The sequence below is a fragment of the Pelodiscus sinensis genome, chromosome 16, assembly GCF_052426305.1.
Source record: "Pelodiscus sinensis isolate ZL-2025 chromosome 16, ASM5242630v1, whole genome shotgun sequence".
Lineage (NCBI taxonomy): Eukaryota > Metazoa > Chordata > Testudines > Trionychidae > Pelodiscus > Pelodiscus sinensis.
In genome coordinates, this window is record NC_143067.1 from 41,469,530 (window position 1) to 41,494,235 (window position 24,706).

At 54.8% G+C, this 24,706-nt stretch overlaps 1 protein-coding gene across 27 annotated transcripts in view; it reads left to right on the plus strand.

The window, feature by feature from the left end:
• The window catches only part of LOC106731829 (protocadherin gamma-C5-like), a 237,111-nt gene that overhangs the window by 201,147 nt on the left and 11,258 nt on the right, over positions 1 to 24,706 (plus strand). For all 27 annotated transcript variants that reach the window (XM_089769591.1, XM_075900728.2, XM_089769593.1 and 24 more), the window contains exon 2: positions 1,982 to 2,040. In XM_089769591.1, the coding sequence (XP_089625717.1) occupies positions 1,982 to 2,040 (59 nt within the window). The remainder of the gene's footprint in view (positions 1 to 1,981; positions 2,041 to 24,706) is intronic.

Consider the following 24,706-nt stretch of genomic DNA (forward strand, 5'->3'; position numbering starts at 1 on the left):
GCCTCCTGGGGAAAGTGCCCTGTCTCCGCTTGTCCAGAAAGATGCAGGGGGAAGGCTCAGGCTCTGCACATTGAAAATGGGGGGGGGGGGGTCTAACACTTCAGAGCCAGAGTCGTAGGTTGACTGGCCCTGGGAACTGAATTGTTCCCTTTAAATCGTTCCTTGTTCACATGCTCTGACCTGACTCAAGTGAGGCATCCCTGTCTTGTTGTGGGGTTGCTGTAGCTGTGTTGGTCCCATGATATTAGAGAGACGGTAGGCGAGGTCGTTTCCTTTACTGGACCAACATTTGTTGCTGAGAGAGACACTCTCCAGCTTTTCTTCAGGGGGAATATGATTGTGTGTTTACCTCTAAGCGCTTTATTCTGCGTGTGAAGCTGGACTTGGAACATAGCAGTTTGCTAAATTAAGTTTTTCTGTTTTAATCTTCTTGTGACCTGCAGGTTTGTTGCCGAAACTTTTCACTTAGTGATGTCTGTTACAACCTGCTGATCAGGCCAGGATGACCACTCCGGCCAAACTTTTCAAACTCGGTGGCATAAATATATAGCTCCAATTTTAGAAGTGCTGGGCTCTTGTAGCTCCCACTGAACTTAGTGAGATCAGGAGCTCGGGACATTCGAAAATACAGCTCATTTCATGTAGATGCCTATACATAGATATAAATACCCACACTGAGGCATCCAGGTGTGAGTATTTTGGGCTCCGGCTCTAAAATTATTTTTGTCAGTAATTGTGTGTCCTAAAATTGGAAAGTGACAGTCACCGTAATAGAGAATAAATACAGAGACAGCCTCATTCACAAAATGAGTGTGTATAGATGGATTGTGGGGGGGGTGTCATTTAAAAAAATAGAAGTCAAAGTAAAATGCTCTTTAATTTGCATGCATACAGGTTGGATCGCAATGGGACTCCTTTCTGGGAAGTCAGTAGTTTCTGTGCGGCACTTCATTGCCATAATCATTAACGTGATAGATAAATGAGTAATATCGCTTCTTCCGCTAAATAAAAACTAGGTCAGCTGTATCCATCTTCCTTACTAATTGTCTGTACAAGCAGAAAAAATCCCGTTCTGCCTTATAAAGCCTAAGATCCTTTTCCCAAGATAACCCAGGAGACATCTTTACAGTGCTAAAGGCAGCACCACGGAACTGCAGAGTTAATTGAAAAGTTAGCTAGAAGTCTATTATTTTTGGAAGCACTTGTATTTCCCACAGCAAACAGTTCTGCCTTGTAGCTCTCCTTACAGAGACTTAATACATCGAGCTGTTTGGTGCATTTCTTTATTTACAAACTGTCCATTGTCTGATAAGGAAACAATGTGGGTGGAAAGTGATAGAGGGTGGTCTGTTATATCTGTAAGCTGTTGTGTCTCCTAAACAAATAACACATTTGGTTGTGGGAAGTGAATTCTTTTCTGCATAGACAGAACAATACTTTAATGCATCAAGGACACAGGATCCCGGAAAAGATTAATTAAATCAAAATGTAATGATAAGATTGCGAAATGAGGACACTGTGCAAGCATCTTAAGAAAGGGGGATCGGGCAAATTAGGAAATTCTGGTACCCTTCCAGCTGCTGGCATTAAAACCCATCTTGCTTGGTATCAATTAACTCTGCTTCTCCCTCACCTCATTATTTCTGCAGTGTTCCAGTTTAACTGATGTCCTTATCAGTTCCTTGCATGCTTCATGTCTTTCACAGCTTCGTTTCCTGAGCTTATTTTGGAAGATTATTCACCAAATGGTTTTGTCATCCTCTGTAGCAATTGTCTTGATTCATAAATATTCCAGAGGAAGGGGGTCTGGTTTTTTGTGTCCTTGTTTGTGTGTTTTGCTATTTTTGGTTACTCCCATGAATTTTAAAATTATTTTCTTTCATCTACACGTTTAGCTTCCAGATGGGTTTCCAGGCCATACTAATCCTGGATCAGTTTGATTTCATAAAGGCATTAAAATACTTTTCTGTTTCCCTTGCAGCAAGCCCAGCCTAACCCGGACTGGCGTTTCTCTCAGGCCCAGAGACCTGGAACCAGTGGGTGAGTGACTCGCTTTCTGTGCCTCTGCTCACACACTGGCTCTTCTGATTTTTCTTGTTGATTTTGTGATTTCTGCTGGCAGAAGGTGCCAGGTTGGTGGCCTGGAGACGGTGTTTGTCTGATTGTACATAGAACAACGATAGCCTAGTGTGACGGCGCGTTGGGGGTTCCCCGTCTCCTGCACCCCGAAATGGCACAAACAGACTGCACCAGCCAGTGGAATTGAGGGTGGTTTATTGCTCCTCCAGCACAGCGCAGCACAGATGTAATTTGGTTACAGGAACTGGGCTAGGATGCCTCAGGCCCCCTTGAGATGGGGGAGACTGGGCCCCTAAACTCCAGCCCCTTCTCCTAGGCTCTCCTCCATGCCCTCCGACAGCCAGCAACCAACTCCCTAACTTCCAGCCCTGCCCCCCAGCCAAGGCAGCATTCCACCTTCCTTTGTTCCTCTCCATGGGGGGTGTCTGGCCACTGGTTTGCATAGTGACTCATCCTGTTTTGCTGGGTCGTGGTACCCACGGCAGCCAGTGGGGGTTCCCCCAGAGCCAGCAGCATAGAAACCAGCCAGGTACCCCCACTACGTCACAGTTCTCCCCCCTCCGAGAGCGAACTGAGCAGGGTCACTCTGCTCGTGACCTGGGGAAGTTCGGGTCCTCTGCGTGGGAACCCGCCCCGGGGACATGGGTGCTCCCCTTGACTCGGGCCGGCCGTGGCGAGGCCCCACATGAATTGGCTTCCCTCTGTCCACTCGCCGCCCCGCTCCAGGGTGACTGGCCCAGGCCTGTCCTCGGGGGTCACACCCACCCTTCCGCTGGCCTTGATCTCTGGCCAGGGTCTCTCGGGCCGGGGCCATGAGCCCAGCGAGCCTTCTCTGGACAGCCAGGGCGGCTTCCACCCCCGATGCTCCATCCAGGGAGGTCTTCCCCTCCCATAACTCTCTCAGCAAGCCCAGAGGGTCTATCTGGGGTAGAGACCCCCAAGCCGCTTTCCTCCTGTCTTGGGCCTTCCCGCCCCTCTGGCAGGAGTCACAGGACCGGCAGTACCGCTGCACGGCTGTAAAGATTCCCGGCCAATAGAAGTGCTGGAGCAGCTTCAGCCGGGTGCTCCAGATCCCCCGGTGGCCCCCAACGGGGACATCGTGGGCCAAATACAGCAGCTTGAGGCGATACTTTCGGGGGACGACCAGCTGCCGCTGGACACCCCATGCCCTCGCCTTCCTGGGGGGGAGCCACTCACGGAACAGGAGCCCACGCTCCCGCAGGAATCTCTCCTGGCCACCTCTCCCCCGGGGCTGAGCTGCACGGAGGCCAGCCTGGTCCCTCAGCCTCTGCAAGGAGGGGTCTGCCTGCACCTCAGCCTGGAATTCAGCTGCTGAGGCAGGGATCGGGACCTGTCCCCCACCTCTGCCTAGGTCCGGAGTCCCAGCCTGGCTGGACCCCGTGTCCACTGGGATGGGACCCTGAGGACGCTGCCAGGAGTCCTTCCCTGGACCCACGTTGTCAGCCCCCCGCTGGCTCTGGCTCCGGGTAGTGACTAGAGCCCGCTGGGATTCATGGGGCCACTCCTCTAGGTCGTTCCCCATCAGCACCTCGGTGGGCAAGTGCGGGTGCACCCCCACTTCCTTGAGGCCTTCCTTCGCCCCCCATTTCAGATGCACCCTGGCTACAGGCACCTTAAACGGGGACCCGTCTATGCCCTTCAGGGTCAGCTGCGCGTGGGGTAGTATCCGCTCTTGGGCCACTATGTCGGATCGGGCCAGAGTCACCTCCGCCCCCGTGTCCCAGAAGCCCGTCACCTTCCTACCATCCACCTCCAGGGGTATGAGGCACTCGCTCCGTAGGGGCCGCCCCGCCCCCACCCGGTGCACGGATAAATCTGTCTCCCGAGGGTCAGACCTCCCAGGGGAGGTGCACTGAGCATCCTTCCCCTCTCTCTGAGCTGAGGTTTGCCTGCCAGCCCCTGCCTCTGGGGCAGCCTGCCCTTCCTCCCGCCCCAGCCAGTTAACCCTGGAAAGTCCCCGGTCCTGGGACCTGGTGCACTGAGCCCTCTTGTGGCCTTTTTGCCCACAGCGATGGCAAGTTAGGCTTTGGGCTGTCTCTGTCCAGGCCCTGGCTGGTTCTCTGGGGCGCAGACGACCTGTTCCTTGGTCTCGCCCCGTAGTTGACTCCCTCCGTCGCTCAGCCGAGATCCGGTCTCTGCGCGGTTCCCTTTCTCTCCGGGACTCCCGTTCACACCCGGACCGGCTCTCCGTGAACTCGTCCGCCAGTCTCCCGGCCTCCTGGGGGTTCTCTGGTCTCCGGTCCTTGAGCCACAGCCTCAGTTTGGGTGGGCACGCTTCATAGAACTGCTCCATCATGACCAGCTTGAGCAGCTCCTCTGCGGTCTGGGCTCCGGCTCCAGACACCCACTTGCGGCAGTATTGCGCCAGGCGGGAGGCCAGGTCCACATAGGTCTCCCGTGGCCCTTTCTGTACCCCCCGGAACTTCTTCCTGTACATCTCGGGGGTCAGCCCGAACTTGTGCAGCAGGGCCTCCTTGACTCGGTTGTAATCCCCTGGCTGTAGGTTCTCCAGCTGACTGAGCACTCCGGCCGCCTCCTGGTTCAGTGCGGGGACGAGCTCCTGCAGCCAGTCAGCCGGGGGGACCCGTTGCAGTCCACAGGCCCTCTCAAAGGCACTGAGGAACCCGTCTATGTCACCCATGTCCTTCAATTGGGCCACCACGAGCCTCTCCAAGCGTCTGGCAGTCCTGGGACCTTGGGGCTCATCCGCACTTGGCGCAGCCGGTGCCCCGCCGGTTCTCCGCTCTGCCATGGCCAGCTCATGCTGCCGCTCCCTCTCTCGATCTTGGCGCTCCCTCTCTCGATCTTGGCGCTCCTTCTCTCGGTCCTCTACTTCCAATTCCCTGATCCGCAGCTGGATCTCCAGCCGCCGCAGCTCCGCTGGGCTGGCCCCTGCCCTAGATGGGCTACTTGCAGGCCTCCCGGGAGACGCTGTCTCATCTCTCCGGTGGGTTCCAGCGCTCCTCCCCCTCTCTGAGCCTGACACACTCTCAGGGGGGGTCTGGCTGCTTCCCCTGGGGACAAGATCCTGGCCCTGTGGCTGGTCATTATCTTCCAGCTGGGCAATCAGCTGGGCCTTGGTTGCTTTCTGCACAGGCAAGCCCCTCTCTCTGCACAGCCCCACCAGCTCTGCCTTCAAGAGTCGGGCGTAGGCCATCTGCCCGCTGGGCCCCTCGGTGCAGACTCACCAGTCTAGTGCTGCAGCGCCCCACGATTCCCAGGAACCGCTTCGCTCTGTCTCCAGCACGCCTGGCTCCAGGGCTCTTGCTTCTACTGCGCCTTGTCGCTTGCCGCTGGAAGCTCCATCCACGGGGTGCAGTGCATCCCACTTCTGACACCAGTGTGACGGCGCGTTGGGGGTTCCCCGTCTCCTGCACCCCGAAATGGCACAAACAGACTGCACCAGCCAGTGGAATTGAGGGTGGTTTATTGCTCCTCCAGCACAGCGCAGCACAGATGTAATTTGGTTACAGGAACTGGGCTAGGATGCCTCAGGCCCCCTTGAGATGGGGGAGACTGGGCCCCTAAACTCCAGCCCCTTCTCCTAGGCTCTCCTCCATGCCCTCCGACAGCCAGCAACCAACTCCCTAACTTCCAGCCCTGCCCCCCAGCCAAGGCAGCATTCCACCTTCCTTTGTTCCTCTCCATGGGGGGTGTCTGGCCACTGGTTTGCATAGTGACTCATCCTGTTTTGCTGGGTCGTGGTACCCACGGCAGCCAGTGGGGGTTCCCCCAGAGCCAGCAGCATAGAAACCAGCCAGGTACCCCCACTACGTCACACCTAGGAAGCAGGGCGAGCATCCTTCACCCCCAGACTCTCCGCCCCCCGCCTCTGGAGCTCAGGCTTGGCCAGAGAGGTGCATTTGATCTTGTGGGCAATTTAGTCCTTGGTTCCCTGCTGAAATCCCCAAAAGGGGCTGAATTCATACTAGTCCTGCTGGTGTTCTTTGCAGCATTGCCTGCCCGGCTCCCGACACCTGGCTACTGGGAACGGGAACGAGGCCTTGTCCGCACACAAGCTCGCACTGAACTAACTCAGTGGGTTTGAAGTCGCAGCTTGCGGTGCTCAGTGTGAGCTGCACATGTGGCCTCCTCATCTGGAATGACAGTAACACAATTTGATTTTGCTTGTCAGTGAAAAAGGGTCTCAGAGCCGTGAGCCTGCAGCCTTAACACGGTAGCCGTGTGAGCTTGTAACTTTCAAAACAACGAGTTCCTGTGGCACCCCAGAGTCCAACACTCTGTATGTCTAGTATCATGAGCTTTCCTGGGCAAAGCCCATTTCAGGTGAGCTGGAGAGGAATAGCACAAACCCGGAATTTATAACAGAAAAAGAAGCGGAGGCGGGTACCTGTGAATTGCAAGACCAGTGCTAATGAGGCTAATGAAGAGGGCTGGACGTGTCCCATGCCAAGCTTGTGGTGTAAATGAGCTGTCAGATGCAGGGAAGCTGCTTTACAATGTGACATCCAGTTGATGCTGTGACGTAGTGGGGGTACCTTGCTGGTTGCTAGGCTTGGGTTGTGAGTGACCTCCATTGGCTGCAGCACAGCCCAGCAGGGCAGGGGATGAGTCATTATGCAAGGGGGCTTCAAACCTGTCTGACCAGTTATCTCCCAGGGAGTGGAACAATGGGAAGAAGGGGAGTGGAGCCCTGGCTGGGGGCAGGGCTGGAAGTGAGTTAGTTAGTTTCTGTGTGGGAGCATGGAGGAGGCAGCCTAAGCAAGGGGCTGGGATTTAGTGGCCCAGTCTCCCCCATCTCAAGGGGGCTGAGGCCTCCTAGGCCTGCCCTGGAACCAGATTACATCTGTGCTGTGCTGTATCCTGGAGGAGCAATAAACTGCCTCTGTTCTACTGGCTGGTGGAGTCTGTCCGTGCTATTACAGGGGTGCAGGAGACGGGAAAAACCCAACGCGCCGTCACAGATGCTTTGATCAAGCCCAGGGAAACAGAGTCAGATGTGCAGTTGAAGGCTTTTTCCATACTCGCTCTCTCTGGGACAGGCTGGTGAATTGCTTTGTGGAAGGACGGCTGCTTGTAACTCCATGGCTGAGTGGCCAGGCAGGTTAAAACGTTCCCATGCAGCTGTGTGTGTGACCGTTTCTGACATCTGACTTGTGTCCATGCACCCCTTGTCGCAGAGACTGTCCGGTGTGGCTGATACCCATGGCAGAGGGGCATTGCTGGCACTTGATGGCACAGATCATGCTAGGGGATGTGCAGTGGTATGACCCCTGACATGGTAGCTGATGTGGCTAGGTCCTGTGATGGTGTCGCTTGTATAGATGTGTGGACAGAGATGGCAACAGAATTTGTTGCAGGGGTAGGTTCCTGGGCGAGTATCTGAGGTGTGAGGTGTGGCTGCTGGAAAGTGTTTGTTTTTGGATAGGGGGCTGTCTGTCTGCCAGGGCCTGTGAAAGTGAGGGATTGTTTCCAGGATAGGTTGTAGTTTGTCAGTGATGCACTGGGAGGGGGAGGAGGGGTTGAGCTGGGGCTGTAGGTGATGACCAATGGTGTTCTGTTGTTTTCCTTGTTGGGCCTGTCTTGAAGAAATAGATTCCTGGCTACTCGTCTGGCTGTCGATCTGTTTCTTCGCTTCTCTAAGTGGGTATGTAAGTTTTAAGAATGCCTGACAGAGATTCTGTAGGTGGTTGTCTCTGTGGGAGTGGGGCAAATCCGGTTGTATCTTGGGGCCTGGTTGTAAACAATGGATCGTGTGACGTGTTCTGGAGGGAAGCTAGAGGCATGTGGGTAAGAACAGCTCTCGGTAGGTTTCCGGGATGGGGCAGTGTTAATGTGACCATTATCTAATTGTATGGTAGTGTTGAGGGAGTGGGTCTCGGAGGGGCTGGTCCAGGCTGAGGTTGATGGGGGGGTGGAAGTTGTTGAAATCCCAGTGGAACTCTTCAGGGGTCTCCTTCTCGCTGGTCCAGATGATGATGATGTCAGTGTGGTGGAAGCAGGGGCAGCGTGCTAGGGGGCGAGAGCTGAGGGGAACGCTGGCTGTTGTGGGGCTCTGCGGGCGCCTATAGCTGTACCACTGACCCGCAGGTATAAATTGTCCCCAAATTGGAAATGGTTGTGGGTGAGGACACAGCCACAGAGCTCAGCCACCAGGTAACCTGTGGCGGCGGCGCGGAGACTGTTCCTGACACCCTCGTGGGGCATGTCGGTGTAAAGAGCTTCTACGTCCATGGTGGCCAGGGCGGTGTTTTCAGGATGATCCCTGATGCTCTGTAGTTTCCTCAGCCCTGGGGGCCACATGTGAGCCCTGGGCCTTCGGTTCCCCACCCCCGATTTAAGCAGTAAGCTCTCTGAGTGGGACCAGCTTTCTGAGGCTCCACAGTGCCTGTCCTCGGTGCCTCTGCAAGACGAATAATCATAATCTTAAATTCTCCCATGATCTGAGATGAGTGTGGCCAGTCACGTGCAGAGCGGGCGGCTTTCTGGGAACGGAGCCAGGTGGGACCATTCATGAAAACATGCTGCGCACTCAGCCCTCTCTCGGAGTGCTGTGACTCAGAGTTTGAGATTAATCTGCTTAGTCAGGAGACTAGTTCGGTTTATTTAATAACACTTGGTTTTGGATTTATTCAAAATGCATCCACCAGACTTGAGGCACATGTCACTGGACACAAAGCACCAGCTAACAACACGCACAATTTAGATCAGTACAAAAGAAATCATATCAGGCTCCCACTTCCCATCCCCAATACCTTGGCTTGGAGACGACAGTGTTTAAATATCCAAAGTGAAATGTACGACCAGGCCAACGGTCTGGGAGCAACACGGAAAGGGAGGGTGAAATTTCAGGTGGCTGCTTTGCACCTGGACCAGCAGAGCCGGTGACGCAGGGGAAGCAGCGCTCTGCGCTTAGAACAGGGAGGAGACTCCAATCACCCTGGGCTTGTGCCCGGCTTGCTGGCTCTGCAGTGGTCCCCAAGGAGCGGAGACACCAGCGAGCCTGCACATTCACACACTGCCCAATGGGTCAGCTACTGGCATGGCCCCCGGAACTACTCTTTACGGGAGTTTCTGCTCCATCTTCTGAGCCCAGGGCCAGCAAACCATTAGGGTTTAAGCACGTGCTTAAGTATTTGCCAAATTAGGCCCCGATTCGCAGGCTAGGCCCAAGCCGAAGGAGTTCTGTGCAGATCACTGCTCCTGGTCTGTCACTGTCACCATTGTCTCCTCCAGCCCTGGGCTGTCAGCCTCATGCCACGTGGACAGGAGAGAGGAATAGACCGTGGCCATGGGACAGCGCTTGCTTTTAGCCCTGGAACTGACGTGGAGCGACCGAGCCTATAGAAAGGCTGGTGGGTTATTTGACAGGTGTTTTCTGTTTTACTCTCTCCCTCCAAGCTCTGTAAATTGGATTCCTGGGACTAAGGGAGCCTGGCTTGGCAGATGGAAGGAATTTTTTTTTAAAATCCCAATGGAACTTTTTAATGCTCCCAGACACACTATTCGCTGCGTCAGTCTCTGTGATATGTGTGGCATTTGCAGAGTGCCTGGAGGCTGGCACCAGGGTTTTCCTGGCACTAGGGCACGTGACCTGCATCACTCACTTGTGAATTCATCACCCTGAGTAAAAGGCCAGCCAACAATTATGCCAATAAAAACTCGACACGACTCCACACCAGCAGCTGTGTGAATAAGACAAGTGTGTGGGTGGGACACACACGCGCACTCACATTTTCCAAAACACAACAAAAGTGTGTTAAGATTGCTGGCTAAAACAACTGGAATAAAAACTCCTAGCTGCTCTCTAGCAAGAACACTGCAGCCAATTAAATTGGAAGTGTTAAAAAGTCTGCAGCTATTCCTTTAAGGTGACCTAGCTCTAGATACCAGCCACTTTGCCTTTCCTCCATTCTCTGCAAAAATCAAAATGTGTGAAAACTCATGCTCCCCGGCCCCCACACCAGCCTCAGGGTGACTGCACCCCAAGGAGATTCTGTCTGAGGCAGGGTGGGTGCTGGTACTTCCAGGCCGCATGAGCTGAGTCCAGAGTGATCTTCATAGTCAGTGGCCTGTGCGGTGAGGTGTAAGTGCTCAGTGTGAAACAGATAATGAATAAACCACACGTGGCACACGCCAGCTGATTTACACAGAGAACAGAACTGTGGCTGTTACTGGCTCAAAGAGGCTCTTTATAGAAATGTCTTAATGATGCTGCAACACAGCGTGGGAGATGTGTGACTCATCTGATCGTTAAAATAGGTCACATTGATTGGGGCGATTCCAGTGAAAGTAGCAAAGACCTGGAGCTCAAAATCCAGCTCCCAGTGTCTCTGCTCCCATTGGCTGGAAACGGTGATCCGTGGCCAGTGGGCGCTGCGATCGCCCCTCCCTGTGGCCATGCAAGTAAATACAGCAGCCGCCTGGCGAATCGCTCCCACACTAGTGCACGCCCCGACTTAGATCCAGATCTGACCCCAACTGGTCACCGAAGTGAAACAGTTTTTAATCTTTTGAAATAGTCCTTGTAAACGTGGCTGTGCCAGGCCATGTGTATTGACAGCGATATCTTCTGCCTCCGATTGAACGTTCCTAGCAAAACGGCTCGTGAATTTCCACACATCTGGGCAAGTGAATTACGGGGCCAGTTCAGGGATGCTGTCCGCTTTGCACCGCTCTCGTTCTGCAAAACGCCCAAGTAGCAGCCTCCTTGAGCTCCTGCACTGCTCATAGCACAGAGCAGCTTTCAGACTGCGCTTACTCAGGCCTGCCCAGGAACAGGAGAATGTAACAGTGATTTACAGTCTCCTGCGTCCTTTACTAGGGCCATTTCTGCTCCTTCTGCATGCTCATCACACTCACGCACACACACACGCACGTGCATGCGCGCGCACACGCCCGCCCCCCCACACACATGCACACGCACGCCCCCCCACACACATGCACACGCCCGCCCCCCCCACACATGCACACGCACACCCCCCCACACACACATGCACACGCACACCCACACAGGTGTGCACCTGTCATTGAATATCTGAAAATCTGCTCAATGTTATTTAACGTTTGGAAGCGCCTGTGACCAGAGCCGATTACATGGCTGGGCTCCCCCGCCCCGACTGCCATCGAGTGCTGCCTAATGCAGTTCGGGGTGATCGTATCTAGCATCAGGATGCCCATGGGCGCAGCCGTAATAATTGCTGATACGAAACGCTGACACGCCCTCGGGCAGGCCCAAAGAGGTGCTGGGTCAGGAGCTGCTCAGCCTAGGGTGAGCGTTACCGTTTTATCGTGGCAGAGAGATGGATTCTGGGGTGAATTTTTTTCTAATATTGTCTGTGCCGTTGTCCTTTGGCCATTTTCTGGACAATGCCCCTCCCCCGTTGTCGTCTCCGCTTATCCCAGCCGTCGCGTCATTTGCTCCTTACACAACAGAAGCGTTAGGAAGGAAGAACATGGGCCAGCAGGGCCAGAGAAGTGACTCCGGATGCCATGGAGGCCGAGGGATGGGCCCTGCTGCTCTGGCAGGGTGGCTCTGCTGTCTTCTGATGCACAGACTAGAATCAGGGACCCCGGAAGGCTACGTAAAGGGCAGGGCCAAGTTCCAGCGTGGGAGCGGCTGCCACAGCCCGGCATGTGCAGGGGATGCCCAGGCCGTACCTACGCTGCACATGCTCTGAGCCTGCCCTCGACGCCGCCCACGTGTGTCCGTGCACACGGCCCTCGTGCGAGGTCAAGGCAGTGCCACCGCTCGAGCAGTTCTCATGCTGGCAGCAGGAAAGTGGACGATGGAGGAGGCCTGGGCAGAGGGGGGGTGTTCTGGGTGTCCCCCCACAGTCCCCTTCGCTATCGCCCCATGGGGGGAATGGCTTTTCTTGGACTGATTGTGTTGGGGAGAGAGGTGAGCTGTGGGAACTACAGCCGGTGGGAGCGCTTGTTTGGCACAGGTAGTCACAGGCGACTGGGACTGTGGGGCCGGGGGTGCAGGGAGGGGCAGCCCCTGAGCAAATAAAATGTTGGCAGGGCACAGGGGGCGGGGACCGTTGGAGGAGCAGGGGCCCGTTAACACCCCTGCAGGCAGGGAGAGGAAAGGAAATGGGCGGCGCCGTGGGCAGGGGGTGGTGGGGCCGTCGTGGTAAGCCAGAGCTCCAGGGCTGGAGGAGAGCGAGGGGCTGAGCGCCCGAGTGCTGAGGACGAGGCCGAGAGTCCCGTGGGGAGGATTCGGTGCCCGCAGGCCTGCGGGGCTGTGTCGTTACGTGTGGCCGAAGGAGCCGTTCGGGGCACGGCGCTGCTCTGAGCTCACCTGTGCAGTGGCGTTGGGCGTTCGGTGCAGTGACGGGGGGACACGTGGGGTCAGGCTGGCCTGCGGGGGGGGGGCTTTGTCCGTCCTCCCTGGGGACAAGAGCTGAGTGTGCTGGGGAGTGAAGGTTCCGCTCACGTGGCCCCTCTCCCTCGCCGCCCAGCCTGGCAGGAAGCGCCCACCACAGCCTCCCAGCCGGGCGCTCTCCGGTACAAGCAGCTCTGTCCCGGGGGGTGTAGGGAAGAGCCCCCCCAGTAATGCCAGGGCCCTGGGGAGGACCGAGGGGCGTCATTGGGTAGAGAGATGTGTGTGGGCTCGTGTGACCTCCCCTTTCGATTGCCCCCAGCAGGGCCTGGGCGTCCCTGGAGCATGGCGGGTGTTGGCTGTCAGGTGGCGTTACCCGCACAAATGTCTCTCTCCCTTCCACGCTGTAGGGACACACACCTTTACTCAGCTCCGAGGGCTCACAGTGCAACCCTGTGAATTTACACACCCACCCTCACCCCATTCCTAGGGCTCAGGGCGCAGCTTCCTGTGGGTTGGCAGGATCTTTAGCCACTGAAAGAGCCTCACCCGGTAATATCCTCATCCTCTATTGATTGACAATTCCCAAACAAGCACAATACACCTGCTATTCACAGTGTCATGCTCACCTGTCCTGGTACAGGCAGACTTCCCCTGTTGACCAGGCAATATCAGTCTCTCTGGTCTTAGGCTGTGTCTGGGAAGTGAGTTCTTCCAGGTCTTCCCCCTTCTTCTTGGTGTTCCTGGTCTTCCAGCTTTTTCCTTCTTTTCTTCTGCTTCTGTTACTTCCGATCTTCTTCTGGTCTCCTTCTTGGACCCCGGTTTATATAATGAAACCTGAGTCCTGCTTAGCTACACCTTAACCAATTATTTTAGTATAATTTTACTAACCAATCATGACAAAATGACCCAACCAATCAGACCCCACCACCTTCATTGATTTACACCTGGCAAAATTAATGATCCAGCAGACAGAACAGTTACAGACCAGACGGAGATCACACAGTCTAACAATGGGAAAGGGTAACGACAACGATCATAGAATGGATCCACAACCTCGAGTATGGAGAAGCAGTTTCTGGCCAGACAGAATGGTGGGACTTACGTTTTCTTTACCCACCTCGAGATCTGTCGCTTTCTCTGGTGACAGTGGGGGGCTGTCAGGACAAAGTCCCCTCCCCGCAGCCTGGTGTGACACTGTTTTAATACAGTTTGGAGGGAATGTGAGGATGCGACTCCAGGCCTTACAGCTGATGGCGGCTGCTCTTCAGTCTGGCTGCTAAGGAAAGCTTGGTTCAGGCCTAGCACAGGCCTTCCAACATGGCTACAGAAAAGCCAGATTTACACCCCCTCCTTAATGACGCTTTTACCAAAGCTGTCATTACTATTTCAGGAGTCCAATACTCAGACTGGCTGAGCTTGGTCTTGCCTCCTGGGTGTCATTAACAAGGGCCTCATGTGACTTTGCATGCCAGCTTCCTGTATCCTTCCAACAGTTCTCTTCAGCCAGCAAGCCAAAGTGATCATACTCACTAACAAAGCCAGTTGGATTCCAATGATCACCACGGTGGGGTGAACCGTTATATTTAGCACCCCTGTTGCCCACCAGGAGTGATGTCCTGCATCCGCAACAGTTTTAAGTACATGAGTAATGTCTGCATTATTATGCTGCACTTCAACACATATTTGTTCTCCTGTCTGTGCAATATACTGTAAATGTGAATGTAACAAAGGATGGATTAACAATTTTCTTATCATAGTCATATTCATACCTAAGGTTACAGGTGTTACATTGTGATACAGTTGTGGTTTAAACTTCAAGTAATTTACTGTCCATAAAGGTGCATAGTATTCAAAATCACAACTCTTAATCTTTGTAATGTTACAAAAACTTCTATTAACTAAATAAATCATAAACTACAATTCCTTATCACTACTACAATTGGACAATGACTTCTCACACATACACATCCCTTTCCTGCATATACAACAGCTGACTTTTGTTCAGTGAATATGTCAAACATACGTCTTTGGGTTCCTTTGTCTTTTACATAGAAACATTCATCCCTTTCTTGTAAATTTTGATCCTCACACACACATCCCAAATTGTCATGGGTCACACATTGAAACATGTCAATGTTTTTCCATTGTTGGTTTTCCTTATACACCCAGGAATGATGATCAGTGGAATACAGAATCAAATTTTTGTGAGTTGGATTCCCATAGGCACCACTGGATAGATATCAATAGTTAGGCTAGGGTGAACAGTGACTACGTATGCTTTTAAAAACATTTGATCTTTATTTAGCGTGGAATTTACCAATTTCCACCATGCCATTAATTGTCTCTCCTCTTCTGTAACATTTTCCCACAACAGTTTTCTTATTTTCAGAGGCAAATTTCCTGGCATACCTTCCCGGATTATTTGAATGAGCAATTGCTGACTTATTGCCTGAGCCTATGTACAGGCCAACACTAGGGACACATTTTCTTGTATTGATCCCATAGTTCCTGCTAACACTAACAAATCCATTTCCCCCTTGCTGTTGCCATACCAGCAATATTCTAGAAAATAATTGTTGTCCCATTCCTCATTTTGATAAGGATGCACTGACAGGCTTTCCCAGCTCTTGTATTTCACCTGTCACATAACTCAGTTTGGTTGCCAATACTTCTATGTCAGCAGCATCCAGTACTCCAAATCCTAACCCAGTTCCACCCCAAACAGTATCCAATACGCCTCTGGGGTTCTTCTTCTGATGGGTTTGTCAATATACCATCATTGTAGCCACGCTGCCCATCCCTTATGGAATGTCTGTACATATGGGGCGCATTGAGGTATGGACACATTTAACCCAGTAAGGTCCAGCTCAATGTGCTTTAGAGATAGTATTGGTGATACAATGACTTGCTCTTTGTGGTCCAGTTTTACCACCTGTGGACCATTCAGTGGGTATTATCTTGGTTTTTGCATATCAGACTCAGTGGCAATTATTTTAAAATGTAATTTTACCCAGAGGCCTTGCAATATGTATTCCCCTGTTTCAACAGGGATGTCAAGAAAATTAATTAGACACTGATATTGTAATTGGACTCTAAGTTGCCTTTTAGCACAATTACTGCCCTGTGTTTCTTTAATCCATTCTGGGGGTCCCAGTTCTCCTATGGGGATAAAATGGTGTCCTTGGCCTCTGTCTGTCAGAGGCTGGAGAGGGATGGCAGGAGACAAATCGCTTGATCATTGTCTTCGGTCCACCCTCTCTGGGGCACCTGGTGCTGGCCACTGTCAGCAGACAGGCTACTGGGCTAGATGGACCTTTGGTCTGACCCAGTCCGGCCGTTCTTACGTTCTTATGTCCTGGGTATCCAGCTGCCACAGTGTGTTAGTGCAGTTTCCTGATAGTTGCAATTGTTTCCCTGAGGGACTAGTCAGGGTGCTGGGCCTTGATCCCCAAATTTGAAGCAAGTGAGGCTCATTAAACCCTATTAGCATCCTAATGCCAGTCCCCTCCTGGCTGCCATGCAAACCCCATAACCTTCAGTATCCCACATTTTGGAGAGAACACAGGGACCCTAAGTGGATTGACTTCTTGTTTCTGAGTGAGCGTAGGGCAGTCAGTGTTATATATTGTGGCTTTTGGTCCCGCACAATTCCCTTCCATAGTGTTGGAGTATCCAGTCATTAATGACAACTTGGACTGTGATGGGGCTTCTGGTGACAGCCCGCCAGTTACGTTCGGGTAATGGGTGAGTGCCTTGTCCCAGTGTGACGGCGCGTTGGGGGTCCCCCGTCTCCTGCACCCCAAAATGGCACAAACAGACTGCACCAGCCGGTGGAATAGAGGAAGTTTATTGCCTCTCCAGGATACAGCACAGCACAGATGGAATCTGGTCACAGAGCTGGGCTAGGCTGCCTCAGGCCCCCTTGAGATGGGGGAGACTGGGCCCCTAAACTCCAGCCCCTCTCCCTAGGCTGTCTCCTCCATGCTTCCAGCCAGCCAGCCAGCAACTAACTAACTCTCTTCCAGCCCTGCTCCCCAGCCAGGGCAGCATTCCACCTTCCTTTGTTCCTCTCCATGGGGGGTGTCTGGCCATACTCGTTTGCATAGTAACTCATCCTGTTTTGCTGGGTCGTGGTACCCACGGCAGCCAGTGGGGGTTACCCCAGAGGCAGCAGCATAGAAACCAGCCAGGTACCCCCACTACGTCACAGTTCTCCCCCCTCCGAGAGCGAACTGAGCAGGGTCACTCCGCTCGTGACCTAGGGAAGTTCGGGTCCTCTGCGTGGGAACCCGCCCTGGGGACATGGGTGCTCCCCTTGACTCGGGCCAACCGTGGCGAGGCCCCACATGAGCTGGCTTCCCTCTGTCCACTCACCACCCCGCTCCAGGGTGACTGGCACAGGCCTGTCCTCGGGGGTCACACCCACCCTTCCGCTGGCCTTGATCTCTGGCCAGGGTCTCTCGGGCCGGGGCCATGAGCCCAGCGAGCCTTCTCTGGACAGCCAGGGCGGCTTCCATCCCCGATGCTCCATCCAGGGAGGACTTCCCCTCCCATAACTCTCTCAGCAAACCCAGAGGGTCCTCTATCTGGGGTAGAGACCCCCAAGCCGCTTTCCTACTGTCTTGGGCCTTCCCGCCCCTCTGGCAGGAGTCACAGGACCGGCAGTACCGCTGCACGGCTGTAAAGATTCCCGGCCAATAGAAGTGCTGGAGCAGCCTCAGCCGGGTGCTCTGGATCCCCCGGTGGCCCCCAACGGGGACATCGTGGGCCAGATACAGCAGCTTGAGGCGATACTTTCGGGGGACGACCAGCTGCCGCTGGACCCTCCATGCCCTCGCCTTCCTGGGGGGAAGCCATTCACGGAACAGGAGTCCACACTCCCGCAGGAATCTCTCCTGGCCACCTCTCCCCCGGGGCTGAGCTGCACGGAGGCCAGCCTGGTCCCTCAGCCTCTGCAAGGAGGGGTCTGCCTGCACCTCAGCCTGGAATTCAGCTGCTGAGGCAGGGATCGGGACCTGTTCCCCACCTTTGCCTAGGTCCGGAGTCCCAGCCTGGCTGGACCCCGTGTCCGCTGGGATGGGACCCTGAGGACGCTGCCAGGAGTCCTTCCCTGGACCCACGTTGTCAGCCCCCCGCTGGCTCTGGCTCCGGGTAGTGACTAGAGCCCGCTGGGATTCATGGGGCTACTCCTCTAGGTCATTCCCCATCAGCACCTCGGTGGGCAAGTGCGGGTGCACCCCCACTTCCTTGAGGCCTTTCTTCGGCCCCCATTTCAGATGCACCCGGGCTACAGGCACCTTAAACGGGGACCCATCTATGCCCTTCAGGGTCAGCTGCGTGTGGGGTAGTATCCGCTCTGGGGCCACTATGTCGGATCGGGCCAGAGTCACCTCCGCCCCCGTGTCCCAGAAGCCCGTCGCCTTCCTACCATCCACCTCCAGGGGTATGAGGCACTCGCTCCACAGGGGCCGTCCTGTCCCCACCCGGTACACGGAGAAATCCGCCTCCTGAGAATCAGACCTCCCAGGGGGGGTGCACTGAGCATCCTTCCCCTCTCTGAGCTGAGGTTTGCCTGCCAGCCCCTGCCTCTGGGGCAGCCTGCCCTTCCTCCCGCCCCAGCCAGTTAACCCTGGAAAGTCCCCGGTCCTGGGACCTGGTGCACTGAGCCCTCTTGTGGCCTTTTTGCCCACAGCGATGGCAAATTAGGCTTTGGGCTGTCTCTGTCCAGGCCCTGGCTGGTTCTCTGGGGCGCAGACGATCTGTTCCTTGGTCTCGCCCCGTAGTTGACTCCCTCCGTCGCTCAGCCGAGATCTGGTCTCTGCGCGGTTCCCTTTCTCTCCGGGACTCCCGTTCACACCCGGACCGGCTCTCCGTGAACTCATCCGCCAGTCTCCCGGCCTCCTGGGGGTTCTCTGGTCTTCGGTCCTTGAGCCACAGCCTCAGTTTGGGTGGGCACGCTTCATAGAACTGCTCCATCATGACCAGCCTGAGCAGCTCCTCTGGGGTCTGGGCTCCGACTCCCGAGACCCACTTGCGGCAGTATTGTGACAGGCGGGAGGCCAGATCCACATAGGTCTCCCGTGGCCCTTTTGGTACCCCGCGGAACCTCTTCCTGTACATCTCGGGGGTCAGCCCGAACTTGTGCAGCAGGGCCTCCTTGACTCGGTTGTAATCCCCTGGCTGTAGGTCCTCCAGCTGACTGAGCACTCGGGCCGCCTCCTGGTTCAGTGCGGGGATGAGCTCCTGCAGCCAGTCAGCTGGGGGAACCCGTTGCAGTCCACAGGCCCTCTCAAAGGCACTGAGGAACCCGTCTATGTTGCCCATGTCCTTCAATTGGGCCACCACGAGCCTCTCCAAGCGTCTGGCAGTGCTGGGACCCTGGGTCCCATCGGCACTTGGCGCAGCCGGTGCCCCACCGGTTCTCCGCTCTGCCATGGCCAGCTCATGCTGTCGCTGCCTCTCTCGATCTTGGCGTTCCTTCTCTCGGTCCTGTACTTCCAATTCCTTGATCCGCAGCTGGATCTCCAGCCGCCGCAGCTCCGCTGGGCTGGCCCCTGCCCTAGATGGGCTATTACTTGCAGGCCTCCCGGGAGACGCTGTCTCATCTCTCCGGTGGGTTCCAGCGCTCCTCCCCCTCTCTGAGCCTGACACACTCTCAGGGGGGGTCTGGCTGCTTCCCCTGGGGACAAGATCCTGGCCCTGTGGCTGGTCATTCTCCTCCAGCTGGGCAATCAGCTGGGCCTTGGTTGCTTTCCGCACAGGCAAGCCCCTCTCTCTGCACAGCCCCACCAGCTCTGCCTTCAAGAGTCGGGCGTAGGCCATCTGCCCGCTGGTCCCCTTGGTGCAGACTCACCAGTCTAGTGCTGCAGCGCCCCACGATTCCCAGGAACTGCTTCACTCTGTCTCCAGCACGCCTGGCTCCCGGGCTCTTGCTTCTACTGCGCCTTGTCACTTGCCGCTGGAAGCTCCATCCACGGGGTACAGTGCATCCCACTTCTGACACCAGTGTGACGGCGCGTTGGGGGTCCCCCATCTCCTGCACCCCAAAATGGCATGAACAGACTGTACCAGCCGGTGGAATAGAGGAACTTTATTGCCTCTCCAGGATACAGCACAGCACAGATGGAATCTGGTCACAGAGCTGGGCTAGGATGCCTCAGGCCCCCTTGAGATGGGGGAGACTGGGCCCCTAAACTCCAGCCCCTTCCCCTAGGCTGTCTCCTCCATGCTCCCAGACACCAACTAACTCACCCTCTTCCAGCCCTGCCCCCTAGCCAGGGCAGCATCCACCTTCCTTTGTTCCTCTCCATGGGGGGTGTCTGGCCACTGGTTTGCATAGTGACTCATCCTGTTTTGCTGGGTCGTGGTACCCACGGCAGCCAGCGGGGGTTACCCCAGAGCCAGCAGCATAGAAACCAGCCAGGTACCCCCCCGTCACACCCAGTGCAAGCACAGCTGGTGTGATTGAACACTACAGGATTGATCCAGCATTGGGCCATTACCAGAAATGATTGTTCCCTACATTTACTACAGGGATGTCGACAGGCCAGAGAATGGGGTTCGCTGTCAGACAAACAACATGGAACATAAAACCCAGAGACACAGTCGCAACAACAGCTTCTTCCTAACGGTGCCCGGGTCACTGGTGCTGCTCTGCTGGCGCCCGTCCCAAAGACAAAACAGACATTTTCCTAACCCCCGGGTGGGGCCAGTCAGAGATCGCTGCTCTGCACTCGCAGGCTGACTCGGTAAATATTGCCGGGGGGCTTCCTCAGCCTCCTCCTGCAGCTTGTGCTGAGTGGGGCCTCACTGGTCCCTTCAGTTCCTGGCTGGTATCGACCTTTCCGGCTCCAAAGCCCGTTTTCGCTTTCCCAGCTCTGGGCATTTCTCTCCTGAGCTTTCTGTAGGATGAGTCCTGATCTCGCTGGCCATCCCCCTGTGTGTACGCTGGCAGGGGCACTCGTGCTGCTGCCCTGGCACCACAAGGCCAGAAGGCCCAGGGGGTGGCACCTTTCCCTTGGCCACAGTAATTCCTCAATGACAACAGCCAGAGTCCATTGTGCCAGCCGAGGGTTAGATCCCTGCCCCTCCTGTGCCTTTCCTGAGATGAGGATTTCAGTGGGGGGGGTGTGGTCTGCACTAGGACTTTGGCCCCTCCCATGAGACACTCCCGATGCTGCAAGGCCCACGCTAAGGCCAAGCTCTCTCTCACAGGGGTGACATTTTGCTCAGTGTAATTCAGAGTTTTGGACCCATAGGCCACAACCTGCCGTGTCCCCGTGCTTGGCTTCTGTAGCAGCGCTGCTCCCAGTGCTAGGTCCGTGCTAGCCAGTTGCAGGATGAATGGCTCTTCTGCAAAGGCCTGATCATGTCCCCATTCCCATTGCCGCTCTTTCTGTAGGAGAAAATCCAGCGGGCGACTCTTGTCAGCAAACATTTCAATCAAATCTCGTGAGAAATTCAGGGTTCCCAAAAGGGCTCTTAAGGAGGCCACATCAGCAGGAGCAGGAAGTTTTCCAATCTGTTCCACCCGTTGTGCATCAGGGGTTCATCCCTCTTTTCCCAATATGACCCCTAAATACTTTACCTCTTGCTGCACCAATTGGGCTTTGGCTCGGCTTACCTTGAATCCAGTGTCTTGGATGATCTGTAACACGCTCTCTGTCATCCTACCAACTCCTTTTTTATTGTCCCCATGCACCCGTATGTCGTCAGCATAAGACATGACTCTCTTTTGGTCTGCACGTGTCAACTTTTCCCACATTTTAACGACATGAGAATGACAAATTGCAGGGGCGTTGTGACAACCCTGCGGGACTCTAGTGACACAACTGCTGTCCCCTGTAAGTGAACCCAAATTTGTACCAAGACTCAGGGTGCAAAGGAATGGCAAAGAAGGCGATTGCTAAATCTATTCCTGAGAACCAGCGGCTGCAGCAACCACTTCTTGGTACCTAGCCACGACTGGAGCAGGGGTCACTGCATTCAGTGCTCTAAAATCCACTGGCATTCACCAGGTTTTCCCATCCCCTTTCAGCAGGGCCAACCCGAGGCCCCGGGAGCACGGCGCCGCCCCCAGGAGCACAGCACATGCGTGGTCCCCGGGTCCCGAGTGCGTGGTGCCCCCGGGTGCCCGGCACATGCACAGCCCCGGCAGCCCCGCTCGGCGCCTCCTACAATGGGGTGTCCCGGGGGGTAGCCTGGTCAGCCCATAGCTTGGGCCGGCTCTGCCTTTCAGTACAGGCCAAACGGGTACATTACGAGTGCTGGCCATTTGCATGATAACACCCTGCTCTAGCAAACTGTCAATGGTGGATTTTAATCCTTCCTCTGCCTCCTGGGGTTTTTTATATTGTCGCTCTGCAAGAGGGTCAGGTCCTCGAATTTAAACCTGACCATCGATTATCTCACACACCAAATTATTTTTAGCCCAAACCCCAGGAAACTTCCACGCATGGGTCCTCTCCTTCTGCTTGCCCTCCTCCTGGGGCCTTTACAGACGCACATCAATGTATGGCATTAATGTAGGGGTGTCTGTTCCTGTTGGCTCTTCACCATTTGCCCATAAGAGCCTGCTGGCTAAATCCACTCTCAGCCTGCCCTGACTAAGGTCCGGCATTCCCAATATTCCACCCTCCTTGTTCCCAGTCACAAGGGGATCCTGTTTCTGAAACCGTGTTTGATCCATGACTCCTGATTCCCAACACGGGTCAGGATCGGTCTGGTAACAGAGGCTTTCGTTGTCTCCCCTGTATATGACACCAGCTGGGTTGACCATTCTGTTTCCACAGCATCCCTGGGAAGCCAGTGCTCCCCAAGCACACAGACAGATGCTCCAGTGTCGATGAGCATAGCGGGGCATGTCTGTTCCCCCCCCCCCCCATCACTGCCCTGACAGTGGGACGCCCCCATTTGTCAGACTGAAGTTGAGCCACAACCTTAGGGGGAGTCCTGGAGACGGGCACCCCTGTTGGTTCAGGGTCTGGTATGGGATTAACAGGAGCCCCTCAGTCATTCCTCTTGCCTCTGTAGCTGGGCAGCCCTCTGCAGTAACTCACTTGTGGGCTTCCCGTCCCATCTCTTTTTGGCTCCTCAGCCATCATGAGTTTCTTCCACACGTGACACACCTCCGCTCCCAGCCCTCTCTTGCCCCCTCAGCCCAATGGCCCCTATTCTGCACCTGATCCCCATTTCTTCCTCCTGCTCCTCTGCCGCTCATTGCACCTCTCTGTCCTCTCCCTTTGCTGTGCCACTGGGCCCCAGACCCCTTTCCCCTGGCTCCCCTCGGAGATCTGGGGGCCGGTTGTTGGCAAAAGTTACTGCCTGTCCAGGCTCTGTTCTCCTGTCCCTATTTCCTTTTCCTGCCTGTCCACGTGTGTCTTGAAAAACTGTCACTGCTCGAAAAATCTCCTGCTTTAACTTTTAGGGTCCTAAAATCACTTTCGTTGTTGAATTCAAAGCATCCAGCAATGCAGTCTGAAAAGCCAACGTATCAAAACCAGGAGCAGTTCCTTGAACCATTAGCACAACCCCAGAGGCCATGGCCGGTATCTCCTTCTTAATCACATACAGTTCTGGGGAGTCACCAGGGCCCTGTTCTGTGACATTTCCCCAGCCGTCTGGCTTCCTTCTCCCACTCCCATCCAGTATCAGCAATACCGCTGCCACCTAGTCGCCCCTCAGCACTGCGTCTCACTGCCCAATCAGAGGCACTAGTACAGGCCTGGGCCAGAACCTCATAATCTGCCGGCCTTCACCCCGTCCGGGACAACACCTTCACCATCCAATCCAGACGTGTGTCGTCCTCTAGGGGTCCCAATAATTGAGCAGATGCCTGGTCGTTATCTGGGGTGAAATCGTTACTGAGGTTTCCAGTTTGCCTGGTTTGCTTTGCTGTTGTGCATCATCTGGGTCAGGTTCCTCACTTGTCACCACCCTTGTGATCCCTGGAGCCCCAGGATTGAGTTCTTGTGTCTTTAATTTCCAATCCTGCAGTTCCCTGTGTGCCGGGAACAGCATCTGGGGGTCTGGGCATCCAGGATCCATCCACCTAGTCCTGTTCCAAGTGTCCGCCCAGGTGTCTGTCCCTAGTGCCCACACTCGCACTTCCCTGTACCACTGCTACAATGCCCCTCTGGGCTCCCAACATGCTTTCCAGCTCCTCATTCGCTGCCTGCCTGGGCCGGATCCTTATTGTCCTGTAGCACTGCTCTGACAGCTCCCTGTGCATCTCCCAGCTGCATTTGCAATGCAGAGAGCTCCCTAATCAGGCTTTCCACTGTCAGCTTTAGCTGCTCACACTCTCCCGGTTTTGCTTGCAGGGCGCTTGCATTCTGTAATACAGAGGCGGCACTGGCACACTCAGACGCTGTATACTGAGCCAGCGTGCCCTTGACTATAGCCAGATCAAATCTGTTACCCTCCCGTTGCCTTTCCTGGAGCGCGACCAGGCTGGAGAGATTGGTGACTGTTCCAGGACGCCCAGGCTGCTGCTTTCACAGCCTCTTCTTTGGTTTCAGTTTCATGCACTTACAGAATGCTTCAAACCCCTCACATGCAGGATCCAGGGCATCCCTCCCCTGGAACGAGTCTTGTCCCCACAGGCACAGATACCCAGTTAGCAAAGAGAGTGGGATCCTCGGCTAACACCCACCCCTCCTGGTCCCTTCGCGTGATTTCCATTCCCTCCTGTTGCTTCAGGGCGAACATTCTGCCAAGCAGGCGGTGACACTTTGACACAAGCCACAAGTACTCTGCGATTACTGTGTGTGGCTGGATCAATTCGGTCCAAACGATCTTAGGCTGCCCGCATTCTCCACCAAATTTGTTACCCACACAAATTTCTCTATCCTTTCCACACTGTAGGGACACACACCTTTACCCAGGGCTCAGGGCGCATCTTCCTGTGGGTTGGCAGGATCTTTAGCCACTGAAAGAGCCTCACCCAGTAATATCCTCATCCTCTCTTGATTGACAATTCCCAAACAAGCACACTACACCTGCTATTCACAGTGTCATGCTCAACAGTCCTGGTACAGGCAGACTTCCTCTGTTGGCCAGGCTATATCAGTCTCTCTGGTCTTAGGCTGTGTCTGGGAAGTGAGTTCTTTTTCCAGGTCTTCCCCCTTCTTCTTGGTGTTCCTGGTCTTCCAGCCTTTTGCTTCTTTCCTTCTGCTTCTATTACTTCTGATCTTCTTCTGGTCTCCTTCTTGGACCCCGGTTTATATAATGAAACCTAAGTCCTGCTTAGTTACACCTTAACCAATTAGGACAAAGACACTGAATATGAGTCAGCATAACAAAATGACCCAACCAATC